Source organism: Phyllobates terribilis, unplaced genomic scaffold, assembly GCF_046119375.1.
Source record: "Phyllobates terribilis strain yellow unplaced genomic scaffold, ASM4611937v1 Scaffold_13__5_contigs__length_258822181, whole genome shotgun sequence".
Classification (NCBI taxonomy): domain Eukaryota; kingdom Metazoa; phylum Chordata; class Amphibia; order Anura; family Dendrobatidae; genus Phyllobates; species Phyllobates terribilis.
Window position 1 is genome coordinate 103,591,856 of NW_027362773.1, and position 14,459 is coordinate 103,606,314.

Genomic DNA, 14,459 nt, shown 5'->3' on the forward strand with positions numbered 1-14,459 from the left:
TGGAAGAGAAGTTTTTTTTCCCCTTGAAGCATTTTTGCAACTTTTAGGCTATGTTCACGCATCTTATTTTTTCAGTGTTTTTTGATGATTTTTTTTTTTATGCAAATTTTCAGCTGCGTTTTACAGTACCAGCAAAGTCTATGAGATTCCAGAAATCTCATGCACACATCTTGTTTTGCTTTTGTTCAGGATTTTGTGCTTTGCATGTTGTTTTTGTAAAACAGAGCATGTCACTTCATTCAGTGTTTTTTCAGCATTTTTTCACCCATTGGAAGTAATGGGTGGTGAAAAAAAACACCAAAAACGCAGGTGTCAGGTTTTACAGCATTTTTTGTGCCAAAACCAGAATGAATTTTTTTTTTCCCCACAGAACTTTATGTACTTGCATAAAGAGACAAAAGGACAGTGTTAAAAACACAGCAAAAATTCACCAAAAAGCAAGAAAAATCCTGAACAAACCTCCTGGCAAGAGATCAGGTTTTGCTGCAGAAAACAAAACGCAGCAAAAACTAAATGTGTGAACATAGCCTTAGGCCACGTGCACACATAAAAAAAACCTCACCAAATACTGAAAATCAGTATTTTTAAGCCAAAACCAGAAATGGGTAGAAAAAGCAGAAGTAGTGCCGTGTTTCTATTATACTTTTTCCTCGGATTGTTCCACTCCTGATTTTGGCTTCCAAATATTGATGTTAAAAAACTTCACCAAAAACCCAATGTCTGCACATGGCCTTAGATGTGATATTGGGTAGTTTGGAGCAAATCTATCAGGATCCACATGTGACATGCACTTTTTTTTCTACTGTGGGTTTTTTCAAAACCTCTTCAGGAAAGAAAAATGTTAAAAAATCCCTCATCATATGAACAGCAAACATGAATAAGATGTGTTTTCTCAAATGGTCTTTGAGCGGGATTTTTGAGCAGATTCATTCCAAAAAAACTACACTAAAGGGTGTGTGACACAATGTCTATTTTAGGCAGAAACCACCTGAAAAAGTATCAGAAAACATTCAAAAGAAAGAACATTTTGCAATTGTGTGTAAAAACGAGTCGCTGTGCACACGTTCAGTCTTTTGAATGTCTTTTAACCCCTTTAGGTTTCTAAAAAGGCCTTAAAATAAGTGACCTGACCATTCTTCTGGCTTCTTCCATTCAGAAAATGCTCCGTGCTTTACAATAGTAGGCTCAAAAGATGCCCGGACATTTTTTGGGACATTTTGCAATAGTTTTTGCTTTAACAAAAAAAATGCTAGTGGTTTCTTCATTATTCAATAGAGTGAAACAAAAAGAAAAGACTGGAAAAATTACAGTAAAAAAAGATGGCCCAAAACCATTGGAAAACTGGTCAAAAAAAAGTGCCACAGTTTTCTGAAACATCTTGTGCTTGAAAAACTTAGCGGGTCGAAAGAGTTTAAAAGAGAGCGCGTGCACAGACCGTTCAGGATTCAGCTCCGAACCCCCACTGAAAAAGTGCTAAAAGAATGAACATATGTATTTCTACGTGAAAATGACTTGCTGTTCAGATGCTCAGTCCTTTGAGTATCTTTTAACCGCTTCAGATTTACAAAGATGCCAAGCAGTTAAAAAAAAAGGACCCAAACATTCTTTAGGCAATTTCTGCTCTGAAGACGCTCTATACTTCATACTAAAAGTCAATGGGAAGGCTCAAAGACCCCAGGTGTCTTTTGAGTGTTTTGCCAGCGTTTTTGCTGGAAAAAAACACTAGTGGTTTCTTCATTGTTGGATGGAGTTTAATAAAAAAAAATGACTCCAAAATGCGAGTAAGAAAGATCCCAAAAAACCAAAACAGGTGGTCAAAAACTTAGAAAAATTGTCCAAGAAATGACCAAAAAGAAAAACTAGAATGCATTTCCCAGAGCATCTACTTTTTTAAAAACTTGGCGGGTTCGCCTGTCTGAAAAAGACATTATGTGAATACCCTAAGGCTATGTTCACACAAAGTTTTTTGAGTTTTGCTAAAGCAAGTCTTTCAAACCACTTCAGGAGGCACATGGCGTCATTTAGATGCTGGCACATTCACCGAGTTTTACCAGGCACAGCCACGCCAGGAAAATGCCGGCGGTCACTTTCCTGAAGCGGCATCACTGGCAGCTTCACCATCGTTCTTGCGGTAGCGGCTTTCACGCTATGCTGCAATGTATAAAGTTTGGGGGGCTTCCCTGCTTCCCCTTCTTTGATCCACTTTAGGGTTTCCGAATACTGAAGCGGTTAAAGAAAGTAATGTAAGACGGAACAAGTGCACAGCAATGTCATTTTGACATTGCTGTGCACTATATATTTTTTTAAGGGGCACTTTGCGGTGGTTTTTCAGTCTGATTCTGGGCGGAATCTACCTGAAAAAGATGTCATGTGCACGTAGCCAATTTTTGGTTAGATTTTGGAGGCATTTTTCATTTCCTAAAGGCTTTCCTCAAGTGGTAAGGAAGAGATTTTTATTTATTTTTAACAGTTTTGGGGTATGAGTTTTTCAAGCAGAAGATGCTTTAGGAAACACCAGTGATTTTTTTCCTGAAGCATCTTCTGCAGTATCTTTTTTGTTCTTTTTCACAATGTCTTTGCCGACGGCCTTTTATTTATTTTTTTAATTGTACGGTATAACTAGCGATTGGCTTCCAAAAAAGAAGTCGCATGAAGAATTGCCGGGTCACTTCATTTAACCATATCAGGTCTTTGGAAACATGAAGTAGTTTAAAGAAAGTAGTTCAAAGACTAAACATAAGAAAAGAAAGTCTTTTTTTACATTGCAATGCATATTTGTACAATCATTTTAGCACTTAATTAATGCTTTGTCAGGAGGGTTACAGAGTGTAGCCACCTGAAAAAGACATAGTGTGCACATATCCTTGGAAGAATTTCTTTCCAGAAACATTTTCCCAAGAATCCTTTCAATTTAAGAGTGCCTTGATGGGAGTAGATTCTATTAGGATCTGCTTCAAAGAAGTGACTTGCACTTTTTTTTTTACAACTCTTCAGAAAAAAAATATGCTAAAAAAAAACTACTCCTATCAATAGCAAAACTTTGGGAACATAGTCAAAGGCTTTAAAAACTCTTCCTATTTATTTCTATGATATTTTTTGGGGCAGATCCTCTCCAAAATCGTACTTGAAAAATGCTTCAAAAAATTCTTGGAATAATCTTCCTTTTCTTTTTTTGATGGGAAATCAATTTTCCTGTTCAAAAAGAGTAATTTTGAGGGTTTTTTTTTTCCATAAAAATTTTTTGAAAAACGCATGGCGAAAAAAGAGAGAACGCATGTCACATCTTATGAATTCCATCACGATACACTTTAGATTAGGTACTGTAAAATCAAAAGGCTAAACAAAGAAAATACCTCAGGATAAATGTTTTTCGAAAACTCTTCTAAAGGGGTAACGCTTCTTTTTGTGGAGAGTGACAACAAGCCAAGCCTGGCATGTGAGAGTGAGGAGACTTGAAAGCTCCTCTGGGAAAATAAATATGCAAATTGTCTCTTCAGAAAGGAAGAGGACTAGAACTCTTTTAGGATCACTGTTTGTAATAAGTGGCACAAGAGTTCTAGTCCTCTTCTTCTCTGAAGAGACAATTTGCATATCCAAAATCTTCTGGAAAATAAAAACTCCAAAAATTTCCCAAAGATAGGGAGCAATTCCTAAAGCAGTTTCCACACGAAAAAATATTTTGCTTTTGAACACCTCAAAAACCTCTGTGTGAACATCACCCAAGAGATCATTGAATCATCCATTATGTCTGTCACATTTGCATATGGCAAGGCTAATTGTGTATGTCAGAAAAAAATTAAAGAAAGCGAAGAATGACCAAAATGTAAAAATTTAGCGTCCTCATAGATTTATAGAGTCGCGATGACTTAATATGATCTACTTGTGATCGGTGATCGGTCAATCCATTCTCTTTAAAAAGCAATTTTTGTAACAAGATTGAGCTTTAATTGTTACAGATATGCCATTAGACCCCATCTAACCCCACCCTTAAGTCTCATATATAGAAACAATATTGTCGATTGGACATAAGGGCAAGACATTACACAATGGGTAAGACTTATACACAATGTATGGAGCTAGAATCATCTATAGAAAAAGGGGCACGGATGACCCCATCCAAGGGCCTATTCTTAAACTGAATCCCCTAGTTGGCTCCATACACTCTTGGTGGCCTTCATGATCGGATCAGTGGAGAATGGACCTCTGCACAAATTTCCACCATCCACTGAAATAAGGTTTTCAGTCAACTGAAATCTCAAGGGGGCTCAGCCTATGTTCGTGAGTGTGTAAATTATGGACTATCTTTATGTGCGTGTCTAAATCAATACATATTCCGCCGTGCCAAAATGTTTTGGAATTAATTTCTAAAAAATTGCTATTAAGCAAAGGATTCATAAAAATAACCAAATAACACACTCAACCATTAAATCCCCCATTGCAGCAGACTTATAAGGGAGTCTGTCACCTCCCAAACTCAATTAAAACTTTGAGCTAGACATTTAGGTATCTTGATCCTTATAAAAATCATGCCTGTAGTGTAGTTTTCTCAGATCTGGTTAATAAACATTTATTTTTGTATTTATCATACAATTTAGCGTGCGTGGTGCACCCTTGGTGTGGCCAAGCTCTCAATGCACCATTCCACCCCCCAGCCTTTGTTGATTGATAGCACTCGTTTGCCCAGAGCAAACGCTGCCTGAGCTGAAAGTTCGGCTGTGCGCACATATGCTAACGCAACATGTGCCGAGCATGTGCACATACATCCCCCTCTCCTGCCTCCTGCGGCTGCTCATTGCACTGGTCCATAGTGAATTAGTGTAGCCAGTGACCACAGCAGACAGGAGAGGGGGATGTGTATACGCACACTTGGCCCATGCAGTGTTCATATGTGTTTGCACAGCTGAACTTTCAGCACTGTCAATCAACAAAGTCAAAGGTGGCGGAACAATGCACTGAGACTTTGGCTACACCAAGGGCGCACCGGGCACTCTCACACCAAGGGTGCAAAGGGCACTCTCATTTGCCGAAGATCATATTTTGGCTAACCTAATCTGAGAAAGCTACACTCCACCCATGATTTTTATATGGGCTAAGTTCCCAATATATTTAAACTCTCTTAAACAGCTCCGCAGAGGTGGATTTATTGAGTATAAATAAATGTGGCTATTTTTATGAATCTGCTTTCTAGACATTTTTTAACAAATGTTTAAATCCCTTTATTTTTTATATTGTTATACAAGTATATGAGGCATGTGGCATGGACACTCAGTGGAAGGTAACTTTGATGGGATATGTATTGAGAGCTGGAAGCAGGAGTTGTGAAAGATGGGGGGGTGGGGAAATTACTTTTCCTTGGCCAGGAAATATACATACAAGCATAGGGCAGGTGTAGACAAGCGCGTTTTGTCCGATTGCAATCCAATGTTTTGTTCGGATCGCACTCGGACAGCAATGTTAGTTTATGGGGTCGTGCACATGTCTGATATTTTTTCATCTGTGTCCAAGGAAAATATTGTTGCATGCCCGAGTTTGATCCGATATTCAGATCGCACGCGGCCATGCACGTCAATGAGTGCTGGGAAAACATCGGATTGCGCTCGGATGACATCAGATTTCCGTGGCCTCAAGGAATGAAGAAGATGAAGATATTTTATCTCCCTCTTCTACTCATCTGAGAGTTTGATCAGAGAGTCAATTGCATAAATCTTCCCAATTCTCTCGAATAAGAAAATCTACGGCCGTCTGCACGAGCCCTTACAGTAGCAAACTAGATCTTGGCCCTGGGTGAAGAAAAATAGTCTAAGGGGGCAGACAGATGGCCGTATTTCTAGTGCGAGGATCGCATCGTAATCCTCGGACTGACTGTCGGCTCTCCTGACCTGACATAGAAATACACGTTCAGATCAGGAGAGTTGCCGGGCCAGTCCGTGCACTGCGATGCGACCCTCGCACGAAAAATACGGCCGTCTGTCTGCCCCCTAACAAGTAAACTTTGGCTCAGGCTGAAGCATGATGGATGCACGTAGCTGTAACCCAGACTAAAGAAAAGTTTAAAAAGATTTTCATTTTTAAAGCTTGTTTCAGTATTTTGTGGGGTTTTTTTTGTATTCTTTTTAGTAATAATCTCCACATGTGTGTCCCTCGCTGTCTCTTCAATAAAGTAACTAGTTCCCATTGCACAATTTAATTGTTACAATGCCATTTTGTTCTGTATTTTTTTTGCTTTCAGAAAGCTCTTCAATTTCTTTCCCGTTAGTAAATCTCTCCTCTCGTGCTGCACCTATTCTCTCGCTTACAGTAAAAAACTTGAAAACCATAATAATTCACAGGAGACAGCGATGTTCAGTGACAAAGTATAGTCGTAGCATGCCAGACACAGTGATATTCTACAACCGATGCCAAGTCAGGACGCTGAGATTGTGCCCAGTGATACAGAGAATAAAAAAAATAATAATCTGCAAAATTAAATGTCTCTGCAAAAATCAATGGATAATGACACGTGCAGAATATCCGTGTGCATACAGACAATTAAGATCTGAATGGAGATGACATCACATAATTGGAATTTAGGAATCTCGCACTGGGATCCTTTTCGAGATCTTCTAGATAAACCTCCTTTGTGCACGCATTTACTGTTCGGATCAAGTCCTGTGCCCTATATATCTCCCATGTCCTTGAGCTGACCCTGTATATAATTATTGCCTCTGGATCACATCCTCCCCCTTTCTCTTCTCTCCGTAGTCTCGCTCTCGCTTTTGCGTTCCCCCTCTCCTCTCTTTCTCACTCTCATCAGTCACTGTATTTACCAAGCTATTACCACATTGATTAATTTAATGAATTTAAGGTCAGAGGTCAGGTCATCACTATAAAACCGGTAGGCGATGTTAGAACCCAGAAATCATTTCATCGCTAGTTTAAAAGGGCAAAACGATAGTAATGGAGTCATAACGTCCCACCGTCTCAATAACTAGCGCACATGAACTGAACGGACTTAAACTGCTTTAAATACAGAAATGCACAATACAGACATTTATTTCCGACATATATAGAAGTCAGATCACACCATAGAAGTCAATCAGACATTTGGCTTCATGGCACAAGTGCAGTGATACAGATAGGACCCGAAATCATTGCATGTGACCCCCAAACCAGCTGGCATTGCTCAGTGCTATAAAACAAAAAACATAGGATCAATGGTAAAGCAAAGCACATTTACAAATGTAGCAGGGCTGAGTCTGTCACTCGGCAGCATGGCGTTTTTCCATTATAATATAGGTAAGCCAGCTGATATCTTAATGGAATCAATTATCTCCGTACACAAAAGAAATGATTAAAACGTCAGCTTGAGCTCTGCCACATCTCTATACAATATATTGCATTCTACAGAAGTTGCTCCAAATGTAGAGCTTTCCTTGAACGATACCATTGTATATTCCGTGGCCCACGCATACAGTATCTTGTTCTCCACTGAGCATAGTCAACATGGTTCATTTAAGCATATGGAGGAGTAAGCAGTTCAATAAGACAATTGATATCCCACTAAAGCTTATACTAATATATTTATACTTGATTCACGGCAAAACGTTAGTATTGTGCTGTACCAGAAACAATGACTGCAAACACAGAGTACGAGACAAAAAGCTAGACACAACTAAACACAGACATAAAATTTAAAGGGAACGTTTCAGGGCTATTTTATTAATTAAACGAGTGGTGTGGCTGTGTAAGTCTTAGAACTACGATAAAAATGATATCGGACTTATATTTATGTGATGTGCCATCGCTGAGAAATCAAGCTTTAAAGTTACATGCAAATTACTCTGGAAGTGCAATAGGGAGAGGGCGTGTCACTGCACTCTGAGTTCATAAACACGCCCTCCAGGAAAATTTGCATATTGCTTCAAAGCTTGATATCTCAGCACTGGCACGTTGGACTACTACAAGACAGGCATCATTTTTATTGTTCTTTGATGACCTACACAGCCATGCCACTAGTTTAATTAATAAAGTTGCCCTGAAAGGTTTTCTTTAAAGAACGAGACAAGCCAATGTTTGTAGTCTGCCTAGAACAATGCTGATCATAGACTATCTCGATCATAAGCCATCTACCAAAAATGATTGAGTAAGGCCCTACAGAGATGGTTGTCAATGATCAGAGAAGCCTATACTGTATAAAAGAGTTTTAAACAAGGGTGACATTGACTCGACACTCGACAGACAAACAATACGAACATGCTCACATACACAGATACATAATATTCCCCGGCTCATATGTGTACAGTATGTCCTAAAAGAAGAGCTAGCAGAACATGCAAGTAGCAGCACATGATGAAGAAACCAGTGACAGCTGAGTACATGAGAATAAGAGAGCGCACTTTGTTCGCAGCATGCAGAGTGGGAGATGAGGGATGACCACAGAGACAGTGAGCCAATACTAGTATATGTGTTACATAATCCAAACCCAAGATAGAAGGAAATCAGAAGAGAGATAAGGGAGAGCAGGAGGAAAGAAAGTGACCCTTCCTTTACATTATTTTAGAATGTTTGGAATTATCTATATATCTTTGCAGTAGTACAGTATACCTGTTCTTGTGTGTAAGCTCCAAATAAAGACAATTGAACAACAGTTTGCTCCACCTTCATGTCTATTTTAGTAATAACTTGCCATGGTTTACATCAGCCATAATTAAGATTTAATGTTGCGTCATGGGGCGCCCCTACTGGCAACATCTGGTATCTGCAGGCAAACTGCATTTATTGTCCGCTGTAAGACTCAGAAGCAACTATTGTAGTTGTAGATATATGGAATTAGTCATGACTTTTAGAAGGAGATGCCGAGTGATAGACCCGCTTTTTTAGGATTCAATATCATTGATGGAGGATGTCTATGGATATTGATTGTTCCCATTTTTTTTTTCATGGCGTATTTGCTACCAGAAAATCCAATGCATTTTAAAGCGCTAGCACAGACTTTAAAGACATCTCATGGACATGTTGCGAAATATATCCGCAACGTATATTGACAATAACTGCAGGTTTGAGATCTGCAGAATGTCTATTTATGCTGTAGATATAGGTGTGAATTTCACCCTTTGAGTGTGAAATGTGCACCCCCTCCTTCTTGTCGATGATATCAGAAGTGGTAAATGCCATTGTAGATATCGCTTCATCTCCTCTGCGTGAAGTCTACAGTGGAGATGCTACGTGGGAGCAAACCCTAAAAAGGTGACAGTTCTTTTAAAGTTATCGAAATACTACGACATATCAGATCCAACTTGCTTTCCTTAGAGGAACTTTTAGTAACTTAAAAAAAAATGTTAAAAGTGAAATTCCAACTTTTAAAGTAAATGTTTTTACTGGTGTAATATCTGTGTTAATTAATTTATTTATAACTTTTTACAGTGGCTGAAGTTCTGATACAAAGTTGCAAACCCCCTACATAGATGTAGACTTAAAAGGTGACATCCTGGTTGATGGCAGTCACCACTTGGGGGGGTTGATTAAAATCCTCCTAACATGATAGATAAGACAATATAATGGATAAAAATACCCTTAGTTCCTATATTCCTTTTATTGATATTAAAAGCATCCAGCTTATGATATTTTATATCTATATTTATGCATGGATTTAGTTACCAACATAGCTGCTGTCAATATTTTAGCTCCACACCTAGACAGACCCAGAAAACCTTGAGTCTTGCCCAAGAATAACCAGGTCCCACCCATGACTAATCATTTGTGGGAGGGATCAATATTAACACCACCCCTTTTTGACCTAGAACATCCCTGAATTTGCAGGAACAGTTAAAAAAATAAAATTTGGTAAAGTTCTTGTGAGGATGAATGAAATTTGAACTCTGTAAAAAATTGTAGCAACTAGTCTATATTCTGATATTAAGGAATAAATTAGAGCTACGGCTATAGACAAAAATCTGAAAAAATGTATTTAACGAAAGATACTATGGAGGGAATCTGCGATGAGATAGATCTCTGCATACATAAGGAAATATTAGTATGCGGTTGTATATTGGCACACCCTAATCTCATAATTAGCTGGGATGTAAGATAGTTGAAGCCGGTTTCAGCAGAAGCCCTTTCAATTGAGCCCAATAGTGAAGAGGGATCATGTGACTGACATCAAGTCACTTTCTTCCCCTCCAATTTGGACTTTATTACCCTGTTCAGTGGACGGACTGGATTTTATTCACTTACTGCCATTACAGTATCTAATTGATGACAGCCCTAAGACTCTATTTAAAAGCATTCTGCATATATAGATATTTTATGGTGCCTTATAACATATCCTCAGCTTAGCAAGTTGCACCCTTAAGAATCAATTTGGCATTTCATTTAATTTCCATTAAGTTATGAAGCCAATTATCAGCTCTAATTATCATGTAATTAATACTTGGCACTTTTGAATACTAGGAGTGTATTCTAAAAGTAACCAGAAAACCAAAAAAAAACATGTCTTACTTTTGAGATTATCATTTATAGGTAGTATTATTATATTATTAAATAATAAAAAAGTAGAACTTGGTATTACTTTTATATATATATTATTATTTATAAATTATATATTCATTATGTGTCTATATCTTTTTTACTATATTTTATGGAGTCTAGGTATTGGTGTCTAGTAATTCTTGATGTTTTCCTTAATTTTGCACTGTACAATAGCACATTTTTGTGGTGCATTAGTTTATTGCATGGTGTTATTTTCTGCTTTGTAATCCACTTCTCTGGGTTACTTTCTTTTTACTGCCTCCCTGATCCCTTGGAAGGAAAGAAGTAAAGAAAAAAGAAAGAGGGGAGGCTAGGGCAGAAAGAGGAAATTATTTTAGAAAGATAAAAAAGGAAGGAGGGTTAGGGGAGGAGGAAGAGAAGGAAGGAAGGTTGGGGGTGAAGGAAGGAAGGTTAGGAGAGAAAGAAGGGAAGAAAGGTAGGTTAAAGGGAAAAAGAAGCAGCGTAAGAGGTAAAGGAAGGTTAGGGGAAAAGGAAGGAAGGTTATGGGAGAAGGAAGAGAAAAAAGGAAGGTTAGGAGAGAAAGAAGAGAAGGAAGGTAGGTTAAAGGATAATGAAGCCGGGATAGAGAAAAAGAAAGGCTATGGAAAAAGGAAGAAAAGGTTAGGAGAGAAGGAAGAGCAGGAAGGAAGGTTAGGGGAGAAGGAAGAGCAGGAAGGAAGGTTAGGGTAGAAGGAAGAGCAGGAAGGAAGGTTAGGAGAGAAGGAAGAGCAGGAAGGAAGGTTAGGGGAGAAGGAAGAGCAGGAAGGAAGGTTAGGGGAGAAGGAAAAGTAGGAAAGAAGGTTAGGGGAAAAGGAAGAGCAGGAAGGAAGGTTAGGGGAGAAGGAAGAGCAGGAAGGAAGGTTAGGGAAGAAGGAAGAGAAGGAAGCAAGGTTTGAGGAGAAGGAAGGAAGGTTAGGGGAGAAGGAAGAGCAGGACGGAATGTTAGGGGAGAAGGAAGGAAGGTTAGGGGAGAAGAAAGAGCAGGAAGGAAGGTTAGGAGAGAAGGAAGAGCAAGAAGGAAGGTTAGGAGAAAAGGAAGAGCAGGAAGGAAGGTTAGGAGAGAAGGAAGAGCAGGAAGGAAGGTTAGGGGAGAAGAAAGAAGGAAGGTTATGTGAGAAGGTTAGGGGAGAAGGAGAGAAGGAAAGGAGAAACAGAAGAAAAAAAAGAAATAAACTCCAAAAAATACACTCACACTATTTCTTTCCCCAATGGTATACATGATAATGAAATGTGATTGAAACCAATGATGCATGAGACACATATGAAGGAAAGATATAGAATATGAATGACAGAAGTGATGCGATATTGAAAGAAGAGAAAGAGAGAGACAGCATGAAGGGTTGAAAATAAATCAAGGAATAGGGAAAGAAAAAAAAAGTGGATTAAATCCGTACCTTGGTTGCTTAACGTCAGATGTGCTGGAACTTCGGATTTTGGGGGATGGGTTAAAAATCAGAACAGAGTGGGAGTGGGAAGGGGGATAGAGGAGGAAAGAAAGAAAAAAAAACGAATAAACGACAAGTTTAGAGAAACGTCACAAAAAAATAAAATTAAAAATTATAAAGAAATTTTCTGAGGATTTTGTTTTTAAATGCCACAATTTAAAAGTTTGTGTTCAAGGGGGTTAGTTTTAATTTTTTTTACTTTTTTTTAATTTGTGACAGGCATCTCACCCCACTTATGGGTAGGATTGGTAAAATGGGTAAGGGTGAGGGGTGGATATAGATAGGGATCAGTGAAAGGATTGGGGGAGATGCCAAAAAAACAGAAACAAAAAGAGAGAGATATGGATTTTTTGGCTTTGGTTTCATTGAAAAAAGAAAAAGCATTTGGAAGAAGGGGATCGGGAAAAAGTAAATATAATAAAAATATTTATATATAAAGAGGTAAAATAGAAAACAAAAAGCAAATATAAAACCTTAAAACAACAAAATAAAAAGAGCCAAATGCTTTTTCTTAATATATATTCATATATATACAGTAGGATGGAAACACACATAGAAAATATACAACGTAAGGCAAAGAAAGCCGAGTGTTGTATGCAATAGTGTAACAGCTACTGTCAAAAGATACATTATGAGTTACTTTAACAATAAACAGAAATAAAAGGAGGAAGAAGATATCCTGAGTGTTTGTTTCATATAAGTGCACACTTGACATGTTCACATCATAACACTTTGCAATGCGCTGTCAATAAAAAAGAATTGTCAGTGACAGCTTTCTTAAGAACACGGTCATTAGACATTCTATAGCAAACAGCAATAATAATTGGAAATATATACCATTTACAAAATATGCACTGGATGGATATTCAACTGTGTGATAAATGCAGCAATAAGACAGAAATGTATTACCGATCATATCAATAAATTAATTCTGATATATCTATGCATAATTAAATACATTCTGGGCAAAGACAATCAGTGATGTCTGAATATATTCACATAATATATACAAATCAATAAAATAGAAAGCATAATAAACATTTCACCCAATGAAAGAAAAAAATAGGAAATGGGGGTTAGAGAAAAAGCCTCCCTTTTCTTTTCTCAAACTGCATCACTCAGGTTTATTGTCTGTTTCTTGTTCTTGCAATTCAGCCCAATTAAATTAAAGTTGGAGGTTGTACAGTATATTTGAGGTGGCACACACTTTGGGTTTAGTCACAACACTAAAATAAAATAAAAAAGATCTAATTTTTTACACCACACATTTACTTAAATGAATATAATTGTGAAATATAAAATATATATATTTAAAAATAAGACTTTATCACATGGATGAAAAACTTTTTTTGAAAGAACGCCATGTTTAATGCGGGGTTAATTCAGATATAATGTACATTATAATTTATACATATTATATTATAATATATATATATATATATATATTTTTTAAGCATGCCATTCTTTTAAAGATACGTTTTATCCCATGAAAAACTTTTTTGAAAGAGTTCAAATTTTCTAAAAAAAAAAAAAAATTAAAGTATCAATAATCCAAACAAAATCCCCAGCTGCGGCATCCGATTTCAGAACTTACTTAATGCACTTTTCGCTCTACTTCTTGGTCATATCTCAACGCACTGGAAATGTCTGTTCAGTGTTCACCCAATCACTATTTAAGGCGGGTCTAATGATTGGCTGATCGGCATTTTTGGCCATTTACGATGTGTCGAGATAGACAAGGAAGTAAAGACCAAAAAGGATCGGGGGGATTGGTAAGGTTTGAGAGGTAAGTTTTGAGCATGACTTTTTAAATTTATTTTTAACTAGTTTTAAAAAATAATTTGTATCCCACAGAGAATCTCTTTAAGATTTTTCATTGTATTAAACATGAATTTTCCCCACAACATCTTTAAACAATGAACAAGAAAAGGTGATAAAACTGTCTACAGAGACAAACTTCAATTTTTTTCTACCTTTTAAAGAAAACTTAAAAAAAAACTAAAAACTTTACATTGTAATCTTTCTAATTTATTGCATTGACTAATGTGTAGTACTTTAGCTATGGGTGACAACAAATTTGTTAGAACTCCTTGCTCTTCTCTCAGTATGCTATATCCGCTTTGGTATACATCACACACCTACACATATATTTTTATTTTTTTCTTCAAATAGATTTTTATTAGAAATAATTTTTGCTTGAAAAAAAAAAATCCACCCATCGACCAAACCAAGGTAAGATCTACAACTACATAATGTACTATTCCTTGTGCGTCTTCTTGGCTCAACACATCTCAAAGTATGTAGTATAATATGACCAACTTTGCAAAAAAAAACAAAACACCACATGACTCTGTTGGGAGATGTTTATTTATTCGCTGGATTCTATTCGGGCTAAAAATGTACCATTACCTAATATTAGGAGACAGATTTTGAATTGGGGTCCAGGCACTTTTAATTACACCATTGTGCTAGATCTTATCTCTAGCGATTTGCAGGAACTTCTACGTT

The 14,459-nt window shown here is 37.3% G+C and overlaps 1 protein-coding gene across 18 annotated transcripts in view; it reads right to left on the bottom strand.

The window, feature by feature from the left end:
• Positions 1-14,459, bottom strand: part of NRXN2 (neurexin 2) — a 961,844-nt gene that overhangs the window by 588,696 nt on the left and 358,689 nt on the right. For 16 of the 18 annotated variants that reach the window (XM_073658343.1, XM_073658342.1, XM_073658335.1 and 13 more), the window contains exon 5: positions 11,901-11,930. The exons of the other annotated variants lie outside the window; for them this stretch is intronic. In XM_073658343.1, coding sequence (XP_073514444.1) covers positions 11,901-11,930 — 30 coding nt within the window. The remainder of the gene's footprint in view (positions 1-11,900; positions 11,931-14,459) is intronic. 18 annotated transcript variants of the gene reach the window in all.